Raw genomic sequence first — 21,049 nt, forward strand, 5'->3', positions numbered from 1 at the left:
CTCCTCATCGCCTTTCCAAACTGTGTAGACGCGTAGACAAGCCAGTCGAACGAAGGAAAGAATGCACAATTAGGCATAAGGACCCGTATGTATCATGCGCCACGGGAGTTGTCTATTCTATTCCTCTGTCCTGCGGCAAAGAATACGTTGGACAGACAGGTCGTTTCTTGAACAAAAGACTGCAGGAGCACAACCTGTACGTGAGAGATAAAAAATCAAGCAACTTGGCCATCCAATGTCGAGGCTGCTCAACCTGCAAAAGCCGCCCTCCTAGCTTTTCTAACCCTAGAGCCTTGGCAAAGAACAAAAACCAGTTGACTTGGGGAAATAATTGAAGCAGCCAACACTGACAACCTGAAAGCAGGCTCCGTTAGCGTGCCTTCAGTAGCCCTCCCAGAAAAAGAGATGACATCCTGTCTGGGTCAATATGATTGTACCGCATTCGAATCCACCTTAAACCCTTTCCTCACCCATCTAAGCGCTCACCATATATCTTTTTTGGCCTGTTAGTTGTTGCCTCACATACGTCACTATTTTTACTTGCTTTTAGTGCCTCATTGCATTTCTTGGCTGTTATCATTGTCTCATTTTGGTTTTTTTACCTGTTTCGTTAGCCTCATTTAATTTTTGGCCTGCATTCTTTTTATACGTTTTTACCTTTTCATGAATTTTTGCCGTGTTAATTGTTGGCCCATCTATGCCATTTTTTCACTTGTTTTTATGCCTCCTCACCTATGTTTATGCCTCGCTTCTCCCTTGTTACCTTGTTTGCTGCGTTGGCGTTTGGCATTCCTTGACTCAGCCTTGACCAATTTGCAATTTTCGTTTTTGTTTTTAGTCTGGTTGGGATAATGCGCTCCCTGAATGCATTATCAAAAGAATGTCCCTTCATATCTGTGTAGTAGATGCGCTTGCGTGTTAATGCCCTCCAGTTAAATATAAGGCACAGATCAGATACGTTCAATATAAAGTTGACAGTTCAGCGCAATTGTGTGTGTGTGTTCTCTCTGTGTTCTTGTCTGCCAGCGCTGCAATTCCATGATATTCGAGTGTATTGAGTCTCTCGAGCAAACGGGATTATGCATGTCCTCTGCCGCCGATTGCAAATACATGTCAGAAATTTGCCTTGGCCCTAAAAAGAGGAACACACTACCCAAAGGAAATGGCAGAAATGTCTACAGCAACTGCTTTGCCTGGTTCACTTTGGATAGCCAGCGTTTTGTTACAGTAAATGTTGAAGGTTTCTTAAACTGCCGTGGGCCTCATGCATTTCTTTTTGTCCTTCTCCTTTGCTAAGGACGATGGTGCCGTGTCTTTTCAGGCGCGAGACAAGCTCGTAATCATATTTTTCGTCCACAGCAATGCTCACAGCCTGTGGGGACTCAGCCCCGAAGCCCCTTGTTTGCTTTCCCGCGGTGCACCCTCCCACGGCATCGCCTCGGCCGACAGCGCCACGTGACTTTCCCAGGTTAGTTACCTTAACTAACAAGGGAGGGCGCCTTGGACGATGTGATTGCTTTGCGCGGACACGGGAGAGCCCACCCTCTTCAGCTGGGATCATCGGCGCGAGTGGATGTGTTGCCCGCGGCTCCGCTCTTCTTCAGCGGGGCGAGGAAGTGGCGGGGAGACTTGCTCCCGCATCTCGTCCCGTCTGGCTTCAGAGTATCCTTTGCCCTAGCATGGACGAACATTCACTTGTAACCTTGCTGGTGAGTCGGACGATCTCAATTCCTTAGCGTATTTTGTTGCTAGGTGGCGTTATTGTTGTTGTAGCAATAAATGCCTGTTTGTGTCAGTCAGTGTGTCGTTCCTTTGTTCCCTCAGAGAAAGGCCTGCTGTGGCTGGCGAGGCGCTCGGTAGCGTACGCGATCACGGGGTGGGGTCTGGCGGTTTTGAACTGTGTCAGCTGCGATTAAGTGGGGAGAACGTACGTACTTATCTCCCCTATTGAAACCCCACAAGCTTTATCATGAACGATTGAAACAGCAGTTTGCCGCTATGCAAGAGTAGCAGCTAGCTGGGAGGAGGCAGAAATGCATGAAAAAGAGTCACCTTTACTTACCGCACGCACTAGTGCTGCAAAACATAATAGGAAACACATTTCAGCGAGAACACCTATATTTTTTATAAGCAGCACCAATGTGTACTCTGTCAAGCAGATTGAGGCAATGGCGTTAAGAAAGCCAAAATGTCGTGAAAAAGCAAACAGCAGCAAGGTTGCTTCGCTTGGCGTTGTCCACCTTTAAAAGTGACCCTCTTTAAAGAGTTCTGAGTGTGGGGGATTTTCGTTCCCATACTCTGCAGCATACAGTTGTCTTGAAATATGCAGCTGTATCATTTGGTACGTTTACTCACATGTGATGCGACATGCCTGATCCTTTTGAAGCTTTTGCCTTGCATTCAAAGCACGAAGGTGGCATCGCGGTGTGTGAGAGCGCGACTGATTCTTTGTCGGATGTGGCTCCTTGCTTGAAGTGCCTTGATCCCAAAGCTTAATCCTCTTAAGCAAGATGAAATCAGGTACAAAAGCAGGAGTTTCAAACCGAAACTCCAAGACCATTTACTCATGGACCATGTGAACATCGTTCACAATCATTCAATATTAAAACAAAATACCACAATAAGCATGCTAAACATCACAAAATATGTAAAACATAGAAAATATGCGTATGAGTGGCATATAATTATTTTCGTTACCGCAGTTTTCCGGATTCAAGTTCAAACATTGCCCATCCTTGACATGGCGAGAAACAACTGTGCTGTCCACAATAATGTGTTGTAAGATGGCTTCCAAGGCGACTTACTGGTGTAGACCGCTTTGCTGGCTCAGCTTTTTGCGCCTGGTCTGCACGCCTGCCCCTTGGGACCAATCAGTGTGCGCGCACTGGCAGCATGCAGAAGCACATCACGCTATGCTAAATCTCTGTATTGATGCACGCCGCTGTCCGGTTACGGCGTGTGTGCACCGCGGGTAGCACAGCCGCAGCCATCTGGCAGATGCACACTGTGCTTCTGCCTGCTTGCGTCTGCTGCTTTGGCTCTGCGCATGCCGCATTGCGCTGCGATCTCTGAATGCGAAGCAAATGTTCCAGAAACGTTATTTACTCCTAAGGAATACTTCAAGATTGTGAATATCAAATATTCTGTTTGAATAGAATACTTTACCATTTAATTGAATAGTCAAAATATTCGCACAGACCTAGTTTTGATGATAGGAAAAATGCCTTTCATTATACGCAAGCCACAGCCATGGTTTCGAGATTGATTTTTGGCTTAGTTGCTAGGCTTAATTACAAAGGGCAATGCAGACGAAGCACTTGTTTCAGCCGTCTTCGCCTTTTTGTGGTGTGACAGCAGGCACAGCACAGTTCCCGCAGTGTCGGTGGGTTCACTTTTGCATCACCCAGACCGTGCGTTCGTTTGCGACGTGCCAATGGAAGAAAGCGGAGAGCACAGAGAAGTGGTTGCCATCTGCGAAGCAAGATTCAGCGACTTGTGAAGCATCATTGTGAGCACAAGACTGCTGACCTCTTCCTCCACCACATTGGCAATTAGAAGATGACATTAAGTGATTTTTACGGCGAAATTTTATTCTAACTGAACAGCATTAGAGCTGTCCCTGGGTGGCTGTGACAGTGATGACATCACAGTTGTCACGTGGCTAACAAGGACCAATCACAGTGCTCCACGAAATCTGAAAATCCATCACCACCCGAGGAGCTGGGAGGCTGCGACAGTATCAATATTGCTACCGAAGAGAGCAAGCATAGCAGGAGGCATCCAGTGTCAGGTGAGAGGATGACGTAATAAATAAATAAAGCATTTTTTGGCTGCCGGCAGGATTTGAACCCACAGTGGCACGAACAGATCAGCTTCGCTTTCGCTGGCCACTGCATTAGACCACGTCGTCACTGCAGCCGAACATCCCAGGTGTTTAACTGCCAGTGTCTCACGCTATGCTTTATGTCACTGTCTTCATTAGCTTCCATCTGTGTGCAAGTCAGTCCAAAACCTAAGGGCACACGGGCACTTGCACGAGCAAGCCCAAATTTGGACAGTACAATAGAGAAGGGGAAATCAAGGCGTGGCTGCCAGTTGTCAGCTGCTTCTGCTTAAGTATGGATGTGCATCCAAGAGCTCCAGCCACAAGCATTTGTAATGCCTGCAGAACACACCACTATAGCGCATCGCACTCTTAAGGTGACTTAAGCACCCCCATAATTTTTTATGAATGTTTTCGTATTAATCTACCAAAGTTTATTGCTATAGCTACCACGACTCTTCTTCCTTTACGGGTACAGTTGAACCTCGGTATAACGAAGTAGTACCTTTTGAGAAAAACGTCGTAATATTCCACACTGCTGACATTCTGCCGGCGCCACCTGGTAGCCAAACCTGTCTCCCAGCGCGTGGCCGAACGTCTTCTTTGTCTTGAATGAGTGCGGCTGTTCGGTAAGACTCGCCCCAGTAAACGGCTGTGCTTCCTACGTCCTACTACGTTTGTCGGTGATAATATAGTGAACTTCGTTGCACCGAGGCTTGTCCTTTAGTGGCGCAAATGATCTTGCACATTCCTAAAACCTTCGCTTTCCGCCTTATTTTGTTCGCGTGCATTCGTTATCACAAACAATTTTAGAAAAAACACCAAGCAAAACGAGAGGCAAGAACAGTTGAGCAAAGCATCGTTACCTCAAAATCGCATATCTCAAAATATCAGTTTAGTCGAAATTTCCTGCGGAGCTGAGCCGCTCCCCACGGTGCCATGTGTTTATATTACCCTTTACCTCGAAGTATTTTCTCAATGAACTGCGGATATCTCTAAATCTTGACTGATAGCTGGAGGTAAATGCCAGTATCACGAACTTCTTGGGTTGCTGTAGCGACTGTCACGCAGCAGGCACCTTAACCGAACACGAAACCATGCTATGCTGCGGAAGTCAGATAATGGCGTCAAGCAACTCTGCGACACAAAACGTGCTCTCACGGGCTTACGGGAATGGGATGTTCAACCACGAGGTGCCCGCAAAATAGCACAGATGATTTGGCTTGCTTTGTGCACCATGTCATCGACCGAGTGTGCATGCGGGCCAAATGCGATTTGCCATCAACTGCGTCCGCACTTTATATGACCAGGCATAATGGTGTGGTTCAGTTTAAAGAGGTTTAATTTCTCAAAGCTGCATCGGCTATGAGGGATGCCGCAGTGGAGGGCTCCGGAAATTTTGATCACCTGGGATTCTTAACCGTGCACTGATGCCACACTGTATCGCGAACGCTCGAGTGGGCGCTAATGCGCTGTAGTGTTATTTATTTATTTATTCATACTGTTAGCAGCTGCCAAGACAGGAGTTGGTGAAATAATAAAAAACTAGATGCAATACATTAGCATTAGCCTTAGGAGGAATACAAATAAAAAAAAATATTATAGGAGGGATTAAGACCAAATGACATGTGATATGGTGTGGTTCAGTTTAAAGAGGTTTAATTTCTCAAAGCTGCATCGGCTATGAGGGATGCTGCAGTGTATATAGCACGATAGTACATGGGCGCCTTGCAAATCGCCTCCATCATAATGTGGCCACTGTGCCCTCAGGATCAGCAGTTGAGCACACTAACAACTGAGCCACCGCAACGGGGCGAGATCGGCAAGAGTTATATCAAACATTGTTCACAAACGAGAAACCTTTGCTGCACAAGCTTTGCACAAGGCAACCCACTTCATGGCAAGGTCATGAAGTCAGTTACTTTTTCCTTACGTTTGCTCAAGAGCATCAGTGACGAAAACTTCGTTGCACCAAAACTGCAGCACGAAACTACTTGGCTAAACCGAGAAAAAAAATACACGCACTTGAATGGAAGCAAGAAACTAAAATGAAAACAGTTTGTTGCATGGCGAACTTTGTTTTATCGAGGTTCAACTGTATATAGCAAATTATGCTGAAGACAAGTGAAAACAAAATTTGTTTCCAATATCTGTTTCTTTTTATAGCTGTGTTTTGTAGGAAAGTATGTCTTTATTTAGGACTAGCTGTACTGCTATTGAAAAATGTGCTATCTGCAAGCAATTTTTCATTGTTCAACCGATTCGCAACCAAAAATTTGATATTTGCAAACCTTTACCGAAAAGGTCTGCAGTAATATGTAATAAAAAAAAAATTCAAAATTCCTTCTATACCTGGAGTACTGTGGCGTGTGATGCATCTGTGTCCTTTGAGTTCATTCTGTGTAACCGCGGCTCTGTAGCAATAATGAGCTGGCACTGCAGACAGCTTGCAAATGAGACTGTTCCCACTGACCAGCAACCAGCAAGCAGCATATCCGTGTTGCAGAAAATGGTAAAAAACATGTACCTGTCAGCAAAGTCAGGGCTTGCACCATGCTTCAACAAGATCTTGGCACACGTGACCAGGGCTGCCTCGTCCCTATTCCGACAGCTGCAGACTGCCATCAGGGGAGTGACAAGGCCTGCGAGATTACCACAGATCATGCAAAGTCATTCTTTGACATCAACAGCCTTACTAGGCGTGAAAAACAGTCCTTGCATGCTCAGAGAAGAAGGCTCCCAGTTTAAATGCATTTTGTCCCAGATATGTTATAGGTTGCACAGGCCACAAGCACTTAGAGATAACAACTGAGCAATTTTTAGTGCGTTGGCACAAGAGCTGTGGACAACGTGCCCTAGGTGGCTCCCCTAGGTCATGTGACCTTGTGGCGTCACCACAACCTGCCCACCGTGGCAGGTGGCTGTTCAATTAATGATTCTTGAGAAGTGAACATTTGTTGATACGGGGGGTCACTTTAAATCTTGACTGGTCTTGAAATCTAGGAACCTCACTAATGAAAAAATTATGAGAGAAAAACAGAATTTTTTATTAAACATAAAGATAATGGATTAGAACCACGCTATTACATACCAACTGGGAAACAGTATTTATTTATTTATTTGAAATTCCTTACAGGCCCATTGGGCATTGTGTAAGGGGGGCGAAAAAAAGATATAATACAGTGCATTAATAACCAAAGGAAACAAAAGGAAACGTACGCGACGCAAAATAATTCACTACAATACAGGATAATGTGCTCACCGAACGTGGAAACAAAGCGCGATTAAGGCAAACACGGAAACATGGCAAGCAAACATAAGTAAGAAAACATCCGAATGGCACGAGTGTAGCAGCAAAGCAAAGAACAATAATAGACTTGAACGTAGGTGTGCTAAATGACGGTTTCAGTGAAATATGTGATGAGTTTAGAATGGAAAGATTCTAGATTAGACGCGGAAGCGATGTCTGGCAGATCATTCCATAATCTGATGGCTCGTGGTAATGCAGATGAGTTAAAAGCCAATGTGTCACCATATATTCTTGCAAAACTAAACTGATTATATAATCTTTTCCACGTGCGGGATGAGACATCAAGTTGAAATGAGGTAGTTCTATTGAAGTGCGCATATTTGTGAAATAGTGTGAGGAGAGCGATGTCACGGCGCGTGCTTAATGATTGTAGAGAAAGATCTGTTTTAATCTGAGTGACACTTGAGTGGCAGTTAAAGTTTCGTGAAATGAATCGTGCTGCCCTGTTTTGGATAGATTCTAAAGCAATGATCATGTTCTTATGATAGGGAGACCAAATGGGAGAAGCAAGTTCAAGTTGTGGACGAACAAAAGTGAGGTATGCTAGTTTTCGAATATTAGATGGTGAATTTCGGAGATTACGGCGTAGGTATCCTAATGACTTTGAGGCGACGGCACATATGGATGAGATATGGTATGACCATGAAAGATCTGAAGAAAAGTTAACGCCGAGGTATTTGTAATGTGATACGTGAGAGAGTAGATCATTTTGAATACGGTATGTATAGCTAGATTTGTTGTTTTTACGGGTGAAAGAGATGACTTTGCACTTGGATACATTAAGAGTCATTAACCATGAGTTGCACCAGTCGTTAATAGTAAGGAGGTCTGATTGGAGCGCCAGGTGGTCATTAGTAGATCTAATAGGGTGGTATATAATGCAATCATCCGCGAAAATTCGCATACTAGAAGTTATATTATTAGGTAAATCATTGATATAAATAAGGAATAATAAGGGACCAAGCACACTGCCCTGCGGTACACCGGAGTTAACTGGGGAAAGGTTAGAGGACAGATTATTAACAAATACGAACTGTTGGCGATGCAAGAGGAAGTTACGAAGCCATGTTAAAGTTAGCGAGTCTAGACGGAGTGATGATAATTTCGAAATCAAGCGGCAGTGAGCTACGCGGTCGAACGCTTTGGCAAAATCAAGGAATATACAGTCGGTTTGAAGGTTATTGTTCATATTAAAATGCAAATCAGTAGTTAGTTCGAATAACTGTGTTTCGCAGGAGTGACCCTTTCTAAACCCGTGTTGATTAGTGTAAAAAAAGTTATTCTGCTCAAGATGACTAAAGACATGCGATGAAATTATATGTTCAAGCATTTTGCAGCAGATGCACGTGAGAGATATAGGACGGTAATTTTCAGCGGAGTTTTTGTTTCCAGATTTAAAAATTGGCACTATTTTAGCTATCTTCCAGTCTGAGGGTAGTATTCCTGTAGTTAATGATTGCTGAAAAATATGAAATAAAATTTTGCTTGCCACTGGAACTGTATTTTTTTTTAATTTTTGAATTAATGCCATCAACACCAGCCGAAGTAGATACCTTAAGAGAATTTATGAGACACGTGATGCCTTCTTCAGTTATCTGAATAGGTGTCATGTAGCGGTAATTAAGATCCGGAACTTCCGGAAGGGTGGAATGATCTTCAGAAGAGAACACAGATGAAAAGAAGGTGTTAAATATTGAGGGGCACTCGTTGTCTGAGATGGGGGTGTTGTTACTTTGTAGAGAGATGGAACTATCATCACGCTCAGGGCATGCTTGTTTCCAAAACTTTTTGGGGTTAGTTTTCAAAAGGGCTGGAAGATCATGTGAAAAATATTTGTCTTTTGCAGCAGATAAGGCGGAGCAATAGAGTTTTAGTGCATCACTGTACTTGTTCCACGCAGAAACGGTACAGGCAAGCTTAGCAGTCCGGTATAGCCGCTTTTTCTTGTTCCTTAGTTGTTTAAGCCTTCTAGTAAACCAGGGATTAGATTTATCTTTAGTTATTTTGATCACAGGGACAAACCGGTTGATCAAATATGAAATCTTATCTCTAAAAAGTATCCAGTTTTCCTCAACGCATCGGTTGTTAATTGAAGGTAGAAATGTGTGATAAAAGAAGGTTTCTAGTTCTGTGTTGATAGCTGTGAAATTAGCCTTATTATAATCGTGAATCTTTTTTGTTACATAGCCCATAAACTGAACCGGGATGTCAATACTTAGCTGAAGTAAATGATGATCGCTGAATCCCTTTAAATGAGTTACTGATCCTATCGTTTCCGGTGCTGTAGTCAGTATCAGATCTAGTATGTTAGTGTCGCGTGTAGGTTGGTTTACAACCTGGAATAGGTTGAAATCGAGCGTCAGGTTACAAAATTCTGTGGAAATATGACAAGGTGATGATATTCAAAAGTAAAGCTGCAGCAGTGGACTGACCATTGAACCGAAGTTCATTTCTATCTCAGTCTGTGAAAAAATTGTACATCGATGTCTCCTGCTTTCTTTTACTATTTGCTGACACCAGCAACATGCTTCTCTAAAGGTTATGATACTTTTTGGCTCCTGCTTTGTCAGTCAGAATAGCTCTGCACGTGCAAAACATCCTGGATGCCATGTAATGCCTCTTCACATCTGCCAAAGCAGCTGTCTGCAGATAGGCAGTGGCGAGGAGCTAGTGAAGTTGTTGCAGCATCTGTTTTAATCCTACACTGTTCTCGTCTATCAGAATTGGAGAAACTGATCAAAGTAACAGGAGACAACAAAAAAATGACAAAAACCTATGCTAACCTATGCTCGGCATCTAATACAACTGTGATCTCATGCTGTCTCTCATGGCGTAGTTTTGTTTTTGCGGACAGCGCACACAGGAAACGCAAGCAGCGTAATCGTTGTCTCTTCTGCTTTCTCATTCTCACGAGAGCAACTGTGCCTGAACGCCCGGCTAGAAACAAGGAACAAAATAAAAGGCAAGCGATTTAGCATGGTTAGGTCAAATGCGAATTAGTGCTTCCGTTTTCACTTCGGTTTCAGCCTGAGGCTTAGATTTCAAGGTCAAGAAGGCTTCAAAGATCAAAGATCAGCGAAATCGGACCTAAGCTCTACATTAATAGGTTAATGCCTGTATATGAAGAATTTGTCATTCTGCATTTTACTTTCATAGACCGCTGGGAGTCCTCCCCTGGCACTGTGGCACCGCGGTTAAGTGATGTGGCCCTGCCCTGCGATGGCAGGTGCTGCCGCAGGTGGGTCTTGCGAGACGCAGGTTGCTCTTACCGAGCAACCTCAAGGTTATGTAATGTAGAAGTTCTTGCTGGGCGAGTTGGTGCATAGCTTTCTTGGGATGGCGTTGTGCACATGACAAGACGTACACAGGAAAGAGCAGAAGATGACAGATAGAGAGCGCAAACTATCAACTGAATTTATTGCTTTCGCAACAGCATATATATGCAGTATTCACACGTGCAAAAAGAAGGGGGGAGGGAGGACAAAAGAAGATGAAGACAAGTCAAGCCTGCATAGATCAGCAAAAGCCACAGAGAAAATTCTTTTCCCTATCATATAAGGTGACAGAGGTATCACTAACACAATTATCGCCTTTTTCTTTAATGTGGAATGCTTCTAAACGTTTGCGGGCTATTTTGTTTTTACTCTTGCCTAGAATCTTGATGTCTTTGAGCAGCGGCTCACAACCATGGCATGAAATACAATGAGCGGGCAAGTTCGCCCCTTCTCTTTTTTGTATAGACAGAGCAAGCTCCCGTGCGCGTTCGTTGATGCAGCATCCAGTTTGGCCGACATACACACGTCCACACAGCGGGATTTGAAAGACCACGCCCGTGGCACATTCACAAACTGTACCGCATGTTTCTTTGTGCATGCGCTTCGAGGGACTCCTTCCTCGGTGATCCTGGGGCATAACCCAGCGAGCTTTTTTGGGAGCCGAAAAAACCACCGGAACACCATGCCAGAACACCATAAGGTTCTTGGATTCCTTTGCTCACATTGGCTACGCCTTCTCTATTGATGTGGAAGATCTGTTTTATTCTGTGCCTCATAATGAATTGTTCACAGCAGTCAAAGAATGAATTGAGAGTTCCGGTGAAATAGCGTTTCAAAACTCGGCTGGGGTTTCTGCAGATAGCTTCATGTCCCTGCTGGAATTTTATTTGCAAGCCACTTTTATCTCTTTTAAAGACAGCTTTTATATTCAAGGACAAGGCGTTTGCATTGGTTCCTGTGTTGTCCCGATCCTCTGCAAAATATATTTAGCTGCTATTGACCGTTCCCTGACTCTTGAGCTTACTAACCATGATGTTAAGTGTTTTAGATATATTGATGATCTTTTTATTGTTTTTCTAAACAGAAAACGCTGACCTGCACTGATTCAGTTAGCAGTGTTACAACTCTTTTTAGGCAATATGGCCAAGGTTTGGTTTTCACACACGAACTCCCGACTAACGATTCATTGCAGTTTTTAGATATTAACTTGCAGTTTGGCTTGCATCATGTCTGTTGGAAGGCATGGTGTTCCAGTGGTTTTTTGGCCTCAAAAAAGCTCGCTGGGTTATGCCCCAGGATCACCAAGGAAGGAGCCCCATGAAGCGCATGCACAAAGAAACATGCGGTACAGTTTGTGAATGTGCCACGGGCGTGGTCTTTCAAATCCCGCTGTGTGGACGTGTGTATGTCGGCCAAACTGGATGCTGCATCAATGAACGCGCACGGGAGCTTGCTCTGTCTATACAAAAAAGAGAAGGGGCGAACTTGCCCGCTCATTGCATTTCATGCCATGGTTGTGAGCCGCTGCTCAATGTCATCAAGATTCTAGGCAAGAGTAAAAACAAAATAGCCCGCAAACATTTAGAAGCATTCCACATCAAAGAAAAAGGCGATAATTGTGTTAGTGATACCTCTGTCACCTTATATGATAGTGAAAAGAATTTTCTCTGTGGCTTTTGCTGATCTATGCAGGCTTGACTTGTCTTCATCTTCTTTTGTCCTCCCTCCCCCCTTCTTTTTGCACGTGTGAATACTGCATATAAGTCTGTGAAGTCTCAGGGTTTCGCACCTCCTGGGGACGAGAAGAGCTTTTTTCCTTGGCCTCGTGCTGTTGCACTGCAAATCATGGTATACACCAGTGATTGGCTTTAAGTGAGTGCCCATGCCTTCACCTGCCAGACAGGCTCTGACGGCCATTCCGCCACCACTGTCCGCCAATAGTGAATGCAAGTTGCGGAGTTCTAATAACCCAAAGTTATCGGGCAACTCTTTTCTGCTGAAACGGTGGCCAGCCAGAGATACTTTTTGGGTAGAACGGCAACAGACTGAACTATGTGCATAAACTGTCTCACTCAACTGTCTGAATATCCTTTTGAATTCAAAGTCAAGTATTTCATAGTCACTTCTTCGATGACGTACCCAATGAATCAGTGACGATCAACCTACGTGCCAGTTTACACAACGCAACAGAAAGTCAGTCAAAATCTTCATTGCTTTCGAAAATGAAAAGTTTCATGGTCGTTGCAATGAGTTGCGCCGCTTTGAACAAATGCACAGCGTTCAATAGGACTAGCAGAATATTATGCGTGTGTCAAATCATGTGACAAACTGCCGCAGCAGAAAAACATTCCTGCCCTTTTGTACTCGATTTGGCCGCTGCACCAAGAGTGCCCGTACAGGTCACACTTGTGCTGCAAGAGCTGGCACTGCACTTTTGTGAACTAGTGCAGAAAATGCAGCCAGATTGAGGAGACCTCTGCGTGTCCCGCAGCTGGTGCAGCATTGATGATGTCGCAGTAATTTCTTCCAGCATGCTAAGCAGGACAGTTAACAAGTTAAATGTTCTTTTCTCAAGCCTTGACGTAATGGAGTGGTGGGCAGTGACTGTAGACATGGGCGGCCACGTGGACGACCAGTGGATGGCAAAACCACAGCCATCCACCATGGGGAGATCCCAGAGGGAGCCATGAGGCATCATGCGGTTAACAGAGCCAACAGAGGTAAGCAAAGACTCTTTCTCCTGATCGAGAGTAGACGTAAGTATGAAGCAGGACTAGCAAGACTAAACCTCGTAGCAAGGCAAGGCCTCATCTCGGCCAAACACAACCATCCACAGTGCCCTCACTGTTTACAAAGGGTTCCGTGCTGAAGGATGGTGCCATGGCTCCGCTTGAGACCTGCGCTCCCGGTTCGCTCAAATGTCAAGAGGGGAACGCAAGATGCTTTTGATGCACGCACTGTTCCGGTGGCTGCCCAGCACGTAGGCATCATGGGGCAGATGGAAAAGTTCGCCAAATTTCAGGTTTGCCTTCTCCCTTCAGTACACCTACGTCCTGACACCAAGGTGACCTGCGGCGCACTGTCAATGGAAGCTAAAAGTATTTCATGCTTAAAAAGTCAAAACGGTCAATTAGACTGAGCAAGCTAGTTAAACCTCAAGCGGAAGACAACTGTCATTTATGGCTAATGATTAGCCCAGTTTAGCCATGTGTTTTCTGGCACTCTGTGTCTGGTTTAAGGCGAGTAACGGCTCACTCAAAGCATTTTTTTTGTTTGTCAACAGATGGCAGCACAGGTATTAAATATTAATTTCGGCACCATTTCAAAAAAAAAAGAAATGTGTTGGTTAAGGGAGTAATGAAGACAGAACGTTCCATCCTCATCTTTCTGCTACAAGCTAAAATGTTGCCATACTACTAATGCATGCCCAGTTGGTGGCATGGGCACCCTCACCAGGGCTGTGCACAGTGAAGTGAGGGAGGATAGGCGTAAAAGAATCGGCAAAGGTGAGGCAGGATGTCCTGAACTAGCTAGCTGAGATCACCTGCACCGTATCCTCACCAGTACAAGCTTCTGCAATTTTCATGTGGAAACTAGTAGCATGAGAACATTAAAACTTTCAAATAAAAATATATCTTCAAGTCAAATACGATATCATGAAGAGTGGAAGAATCTATCAAAGAATTTTAATTTCACAGTACGTATGTCAAACTCCACTGAACAAGCAAGCTATAAAGAGAGAGGCATGGTTATTACCCCTAAGATCACATGTTACATGATCATAACCGTGTTTATGAGAATAAAATGACTATTTTGTCCTCAGCGATCCAAGATGTAACATCAAAATTATGTTTGCAATAGCAAGAGGTTATGTGCCCCAAGCTAAATGCGAGCAAATGAATTCTCCTGTGAGGCCACGTGAGAAACATTCTCTTTGGGCACTGATTACTTCGCCATCCGCCGACACAGATCTAATGCCTCCCACTCAGAGACCACCCAACCTTTGTCAGGTCAGCTTGCTTTTAAATAAATGGCCGTACTGGTAGGAAACACCCTGTCGACTTCACATATATACTGCTGCACAATTCGTCAAACATATTTGCCATGTTAAGAGCGCAATGGCTGCCAGCCAGATTGGAAGACACAGTGTTCAAACAATACACTGCACTGTGCACAAAAAACGGCTGTCGTGAGCATAACTCGGAAGTGGTGTTGTGTTGGGTTTAGTGGCGCATAAGCATCTAAGGCTATCATGCACCAAACACAAGGTACAGAAAATTGTTTTGTGCAGGAGTTTATAAAAAAATCTAAAAACAAAGGTGGTGTAAAGGGCAGAAAGATGATGATGATGATGGGTTTTTATGGCGCAAGGGCATCTATGGCCAAAGAGCGCCATGACACAAGGTATCTTTCAAATTCTCAAGGTGGGGTCAAAGACCCATTTCCCAAGCATTTCACCCTAAATAAGCCGAGCACCAGACCAGGGGAAAGCTTGTACCCATTGTATCACCGGTGGGTACCCGGCGGCACTGGGGATCGAACCCCGCACCTCCCGCATGCAAGGCGGATGCTCAACCACTTGGCCACCGCTGCGGTAAAGGGTAGAAAGAGTTATTCTGTACTACATAGTGAAGATAAGGGGCATAATTTCAAAATGAGTAAATGACTAATGGTAAATGCTTTAAAGAAGGTCAGGTAGCCTCACCGGCCATCCTTAGCTGGGCAAGGATGTCGAGGCTCCCGACCATTGAAACAGACACCTCAGCCTTATTCTCCGGATGAGAAAATGACTGAGGTGTGGTTCAGAAAAAGTGTTTGTTGTTATAAATCTACAATTTGTTTAAAACACCTGCTCTCTTTAAAAACCTGTGAAATGTCAACAAGTGCATCTTCACCTAAGACTAATGTTGGGTGGAATGGTATGTGTTCATTGTAAAAAACTGCAAAATGCTTTTTCCTAAGTGCTTCGTGTTTTCTACATGAAAATAAAACATGGTTTATTGTTAGCTCATCTTCGCATAATTCACAATGGGGCTTCTCTTATTGTTTCGTCAGTAGGAAATTATGTATGAGGTGCGTGTCCTATATGAAGACTGCAGATAATCACTTCCTTGAAACGTTCCTGGTGGGTACAGGACTTCCACTCACCTAAAACTGGTTTTACGAAGTGTAATTTGTAATTTGTTTCATTGTCCCAAGCCGACTGCCATTTTTCCCCACTTTACAATGTATTAGGTTAATGCAATCTTTATAAGGCATATTTACATTTTTTATTTGCTTACCACATGCTTGTGCAACGCAGAAATCTGCTCTTTCGTTCCCTTTTATGCTCACATAACTTGGTACCCAGCAAATTTTTATGCTTTGTCCTTGATCTATAGCTATTTTAATGCTGTGTATGATGTCACCAAGAATTGGAGTGATGGCATTTCTAGAGCGCAGAGCTGTGAGTATACTGAGGGAGTCTGTGTAAATAATACTGTTTCTGAGCTTCTCGTTTACAATTCTTCTTACAGCTACGCAAACAGCGTAACATTCGGCTGTGAAGATAGATGCACACTGTGTAAGTCTTATTATTTCCTTCTCGTTCCCTCGTACAGATGCGCTTCTCACGTAAACATCTGTTTTTGAACCACCAGTATAAAAGCAAGTAAAACCATTGTACTTTTCCTTGAGTGCACGAAATTCCTGTATTATATGCTGTTGTGGGATTTGTTTGTTACGGAACTATGTAAGAGTGAAATCACATATTGCAGGAAAAATGTACCATGGAGGCAGTGCACCTCGTCTTCGAGTGATGCCAGGCAATGCATCTAGTACGCCGAGAGTTTGGCACAGCTTTTCAAAACGCAGGAGGACTGGCCTAATAGCTAGCGGTTTGTTGTTAAACAGTGTTCTAGATGGGAACTTTGTGACTATTGGGTAACATAGGCGTTTGGGCAGTGAGCGGGTTTTTAATACGTATGAGCATGAGAGCGTGCTTCTTCTGTCTATAAGCGACGGTTCGTTTGGTTCAACATAGAGAGGTGTTTATAGGTGAAGTCCTGTAAGCCCCAGTTGAAAGACGTAAACCTAAACTGTGCACTGGGTCGAGTCGTTTCAAGCACGATGGTCTTGCGTACCACAGAGTGGTAAATTATTAGAAGGCTTGCCCTGTCAGAACCCCAGTATTTATGTGAAAGGACTGAGTATGTTCAGTGATCGGGAGGTTTTCTTTTTTAACGCATTAATGTGAGGCAGGAAAGTTAGTTTTTTGTCAAATGTTATACCTAAAAATTTGTGTTCATTTTTTACGGGCAACTCGGTTTCGTTCAGATGTAGGGTCGAGTCTGCCTGTAATCCTCGTTTGAGTGAGAAAATAATGGCCACTGTTTTCTGTGCAGAAGCCATTTCTGTCTGCCCATGATGCCAGCTTGTTCATTGTTAATTCTGTTTGTCTTTCGTATGTTGATATGTTGGAAGATGTGCAAGCTATATGGAGGTCGTCTACATAAAGTGAATACATAACGGACCTCGGTATTATTTTGCTAAGAGAATTCTTTTTTACAATAAAGAGAGTTGTGCTTAAAATACACCCTTGAGGTACTCTATTTTCCTGAATAAAATTCCTCGAAAGAGTTGAGCCTAGGTGGACATTAAATGAATGGTTAGACAAAATATCTTTAAGGGAGTTCAGCATTCTGCCACGGATGCCGAGCTCAGCTAAGTCCTGAAGAATCTCGAACCTCCAGGTTGTATCATATGCTTTTTCTAAATCGAAAAAGACTGCAAGACAGTGCTGTTTGTGGATAAAAGATTCTCTGACAGTATTTTCGAGATGGACTAGGTGACCTGTTGTGGAGCATCCCTTTATAAAACCACATTGATGGATATCAAGAAGTTCGCAGGATTGAAGGACAAAAGTTAATCTTATATTCAGGACACTTTCAAAGGATTTGGCGAGGCAACTGGTAAGGGCTATGGGCCTATAACTGCTAGGAGAGGTGGGGGTGTATTAGGTTTAAGAAACAGTACAATAATAGCTTTTTTCCAGGCTTCAGGCATTTTCCCTGATATCCTTAAAAGTACTTCTATGGCAGGCTCAGAAAGATGGGTAAGCATTTCATAGTGTATTTGGTTGGGTCCTGGAGCAGTCTTTTTTTCCAGCAGACAGTACTCTATTTATTTCTTGGAGGGTAATTAAATCGTTTCATTGTTCTTTTCTACCTCCACTTATTGAAAGTCTGTTTTTCGGCTATATTCTTGTGTTTTATAAATGACTGCGTATATTGTGATGAACTGGAAACTGCAGCGAAGCGTTCACCCAAAATGTCTGCCTGTTCTCTTATGCTTGTTTCTGTGTCAGGTGTTGTCAGAAGAGGAATTGTGAAAAGTGAAAAGTTGCAGTTTAATTTTAGAACCTCCTCCCACATTTTTTTAGATGTGATTTGACTGTTTATAGATGAAACAACTCTGCCATGAGGCTTTCTCGGCACTGCGATGAACATACCGAACTTTAGCTCTTGCCTTTATAAAATTTACGAGATTCTCATGTGTTGGATACCTGCGAAATTTACCCCCACGATCTATTTTGCTGTTTTTTTGCTTCCTTACAGTCTTTTGTCCACCACACCTTATGTTTTGTCGCATTATTCCAGAAGTTTGAGGAATAGCTAACCGTGCAGCAGTTATCTGATCGATGCTCAGATTTTCGAAAACTATATTTTCTAAAGTGGCTTTTGCTGTAAAAAGCTGCCAGTCTGCTAAATGCAGCTTCCAGTGTCGCGGTTTTGACGGGATTATTTCGTGTAGAGACGTTAAACTGATTAGTATAGGGAGGTGGTCACTACCATATGGGTTGCCAATGACATCCCATTTAAAATCGTTAAAAACAGAAGGTGAAGTAAATGACAAACCTAAACAGGTCATTTTCCCCAAGGTGGGGGAGCAGTATGTGGCCTTTTTCGTATTTAAAAGGCATATGTTATTTGTGAGAATAAAATCTTCCATTATTTGTCCCTTAGGGTCACAGCGCTAGCTTCCCCAAAAAGGGGAGTGTCGGGCATGTCTGCTGGCTCGCCCCGGACGCGAGTGAAACAAGCGGTGGTTTTTATGGAGGTTCGCGCGGCTCGAACGACGGATGGGAGACACCCCAGAGCGGCGTGAAGGGGGGCCGGAAGCCGGCGCCTGGCGAATGGCGAAGGCCCGAAGATGAATGGCATCCTCAAGGACGCCGCGGTTATGTGCGTGTACGCGCGGGTGATCCGGCGCGCCGTTCAAGAAACGGCCGCGTGCACTGACCGAGGTGGCGGCAGTTGGCGACGGGTACGCGGTTGACGGCCGGTGCGAGATGCTGGCCCCTGCAAAATATGCCGGAGAAGGGTGTTGCCCGATAAGACCAAGGTCTGCGCGCCACCTCCGTACCGACCGTGGGATTAAGGGAACCAGCTCAAGATGCCTTCCCAGCGAGCCAACCGAAGGGAGCAGCGGGGAAGCAAGGACGAGGGAGAGCAAGCTGGAAAGGAGGACCGGGAAGAGAGGAGAGATGACCAAGAAGGACGAAACAGACGGGTTGTGGATGCCGTGACGAGAGGCCGCATCCCGTCGACAGAAAAGGGCCCAAATATGTAAATAATGTAAATAAATTCTCCCGTATTGTTCATTCCGTGGTGGTCCGGCTTCGTCGGGAGGAGCGAGGAAGTTAGGAAGAACCTGTCTGACTGGCGCAGTCAACACGACCCTGACGTGATGTGGACCCGGACTGGATGCTGGAAGAGACAAGAGACGACGTGGGCCCAGAGTTGAGCGAACACCTCGAGCGTCGGCCAAGTGACCAAGCCTTCCCCTGCTGCGCGGGACCAGACAGGTGGGTGCCTGGTTGATCCTTGTTTCATAGGCGCCATGGCAACTGCGGGGTATAACTTGCGTAGTCGTGAGGGCAAAGGAGGGGCTGAAAGCGAAGGGGATATGCAGATGGAGCTGGCGAGGACTGCAGAGGTAGAAAGCGTCAGCAGTGTCCCTCACTGACCAGATGGCGTTGCTGCAGATGAAGCTCAAAATTTCTGAAAACGAATTGAAGACGGAAAGATTGCGCAGCAACCGCAATGCTGATGCCACTCATGCTATGTGCGCGCCGCCACTGGGTGCGGAGGAGGACAGGAGACTCAAGTACACAAACATGTTGAAGGGAGTGCTTGTTAGACATGCCAGCGGAGGAGGCTCTCGTCCCGGGCTGGTTCGACGATGTCGAAGCGACCCTGGACGCGTATAGCGTTCCAGGAGAATGGAGAGCAGGCCTCTTATTGCCTCGACTGAACGAGAAGGCCAGGGGAGTGTTGGTTCGGCTCTCGGTAGAGAAGCGCAGATTATGCAGCCCTCAAGGAAGAAGTTTTGAAGGGGCTCAGGTTGTCTTCGGCTGAATATAGGCGACTATATAACTACTCCAAAAAGGAGTTGAAGGAATCATGGGCTCAGTTTGGTACGCGACTTCAATATGTCTATTTATTCCAAAAGCTACAACATAACTTCCCTAGAGCAACTGCGAGAACTCGTTGTAGCAGATAAATTAAAGGAGGCGTTAAGCCCCGAAGCCAGGGCATTCGTTATCCAAAACGAGACTACTGGGAAGATGTTGCATCCAGGCGAAGTGGCCAGCCTCGCGGAACAATTCAAAGAAAGTAAGATCGCAAAAGGCATTAACAGTGGCGTGGGAGTTTCAAGAGGTGGCACTGCGATCCTGGTCAGAAAGGAGAGGGCAGCCATCGACTCGGCTAGGGGGCGCTGTGATGATGCCGGCCGATCAGGTTCAAATGCTAGAGCGTGCAGATGGTGCTACGTGTGCAACTCCCCTGATCACTTATTCCGCGAGTGCCCGCAACGGAGATCGGCGCACACGAATCTGGTGCAAACGACAACAGATGACGGATATTTGGTAGCGCGGGTTGCGGGAGCCAGCTTTGATGAAGAAAACGCTGCTGGTGTAAAGCGTCCCTTCTGCGACGTTAAAATTATCGCCCTCGGTTGTAGCCAGAACGAGTTCGTGGGGCACTTGGATTCTGGAGCGGAAATCAGTGTTATCCGACGATCCATTTTGAGAGACCATGAGCCGCTTACTGGCTCGAAAATCAAGTTAACCGGTGCCTTTGGAGAACAAGTGCTTGCAGAGTTGGTGTATATGCCTTTAAAACTATTGGGGATGCCCGAATACGTTGGAGCGGCCGCGATTGGCACTTAAGTTCTCTGTGCCGTGACAGATCGATTAGCCCCGGGCATAGACGCGCAATTGCTCGAAGGGGCACCCATGGTGCTAGCGGCTGGAAGCACATTGACTGGTGACGGTGACGATGAAGTTTGCGAAGATGCGGCGGTGGCCGCGGCCGTCACCTCGACTGGTCTATCGAGTAGCGCCAATGATGGCGGGGGAGAGTATTCGCACGCAGATGCCACCGAACGAAAATTCTTCCGGCGCGCACAGTTAAATGACTCTACATTGAGAGACGCATGGGATCAGGCTAGGGTGTGTAGCCATGGCATGATCGAGAAGGAAGGGTTACTCTATCACAAAGACGAAGTCTTGGGCCGGTATTGTTAGCAGCTCGTACTGCTGGAGTCACGCCGCGCGGAATTGCTTAGGCGTACTCATGACTCTGTGTGGGCTGGCCA

At 45.1% G+C, this 21,049-nt stretch overlaps 1 protein-coding gene across 2 annotated transcripts in view; it reads right to left on the reverse strand.

The window, feature by feature from the left end:
• Positions 1-21,049, reverse strand: part of LOC144098243 (ankyrin repeat, SAM and basic leucine zipper domain-containing protein 1-like) — a 122,591-nt gene that overhangs the window by 68,236 nt on the left and 33,306 nt on the right. For both annotated transcript variants that reach the window (XM_077630734.1, XM_077630735.1), the window contains one exon: positions 6,351-6,465. In XM_077630734.1, coding sequence (XP_077486860.1) covers positions 6,351-6,465 — 115 coding nt within the window. The remainder of the gene's footprint in view (positions 1-6,350; positions 6,466-21,049) is intronic.

Source organism: Amblyomma americanum, chromosome 7, assembly GCF_052857255.1.
Source record: "Amblyomma americanum isolate KBUSLIRL-KWMA chromosome 7, ASM5285725v1, whole genome shotgun sequence".
Lineage (NCBI taxonomy): Eukaryota > Metazoa > Arthropoda > Arachnida > Ixodida > Ixodidae > Amblyomma > Amblyomma americanum.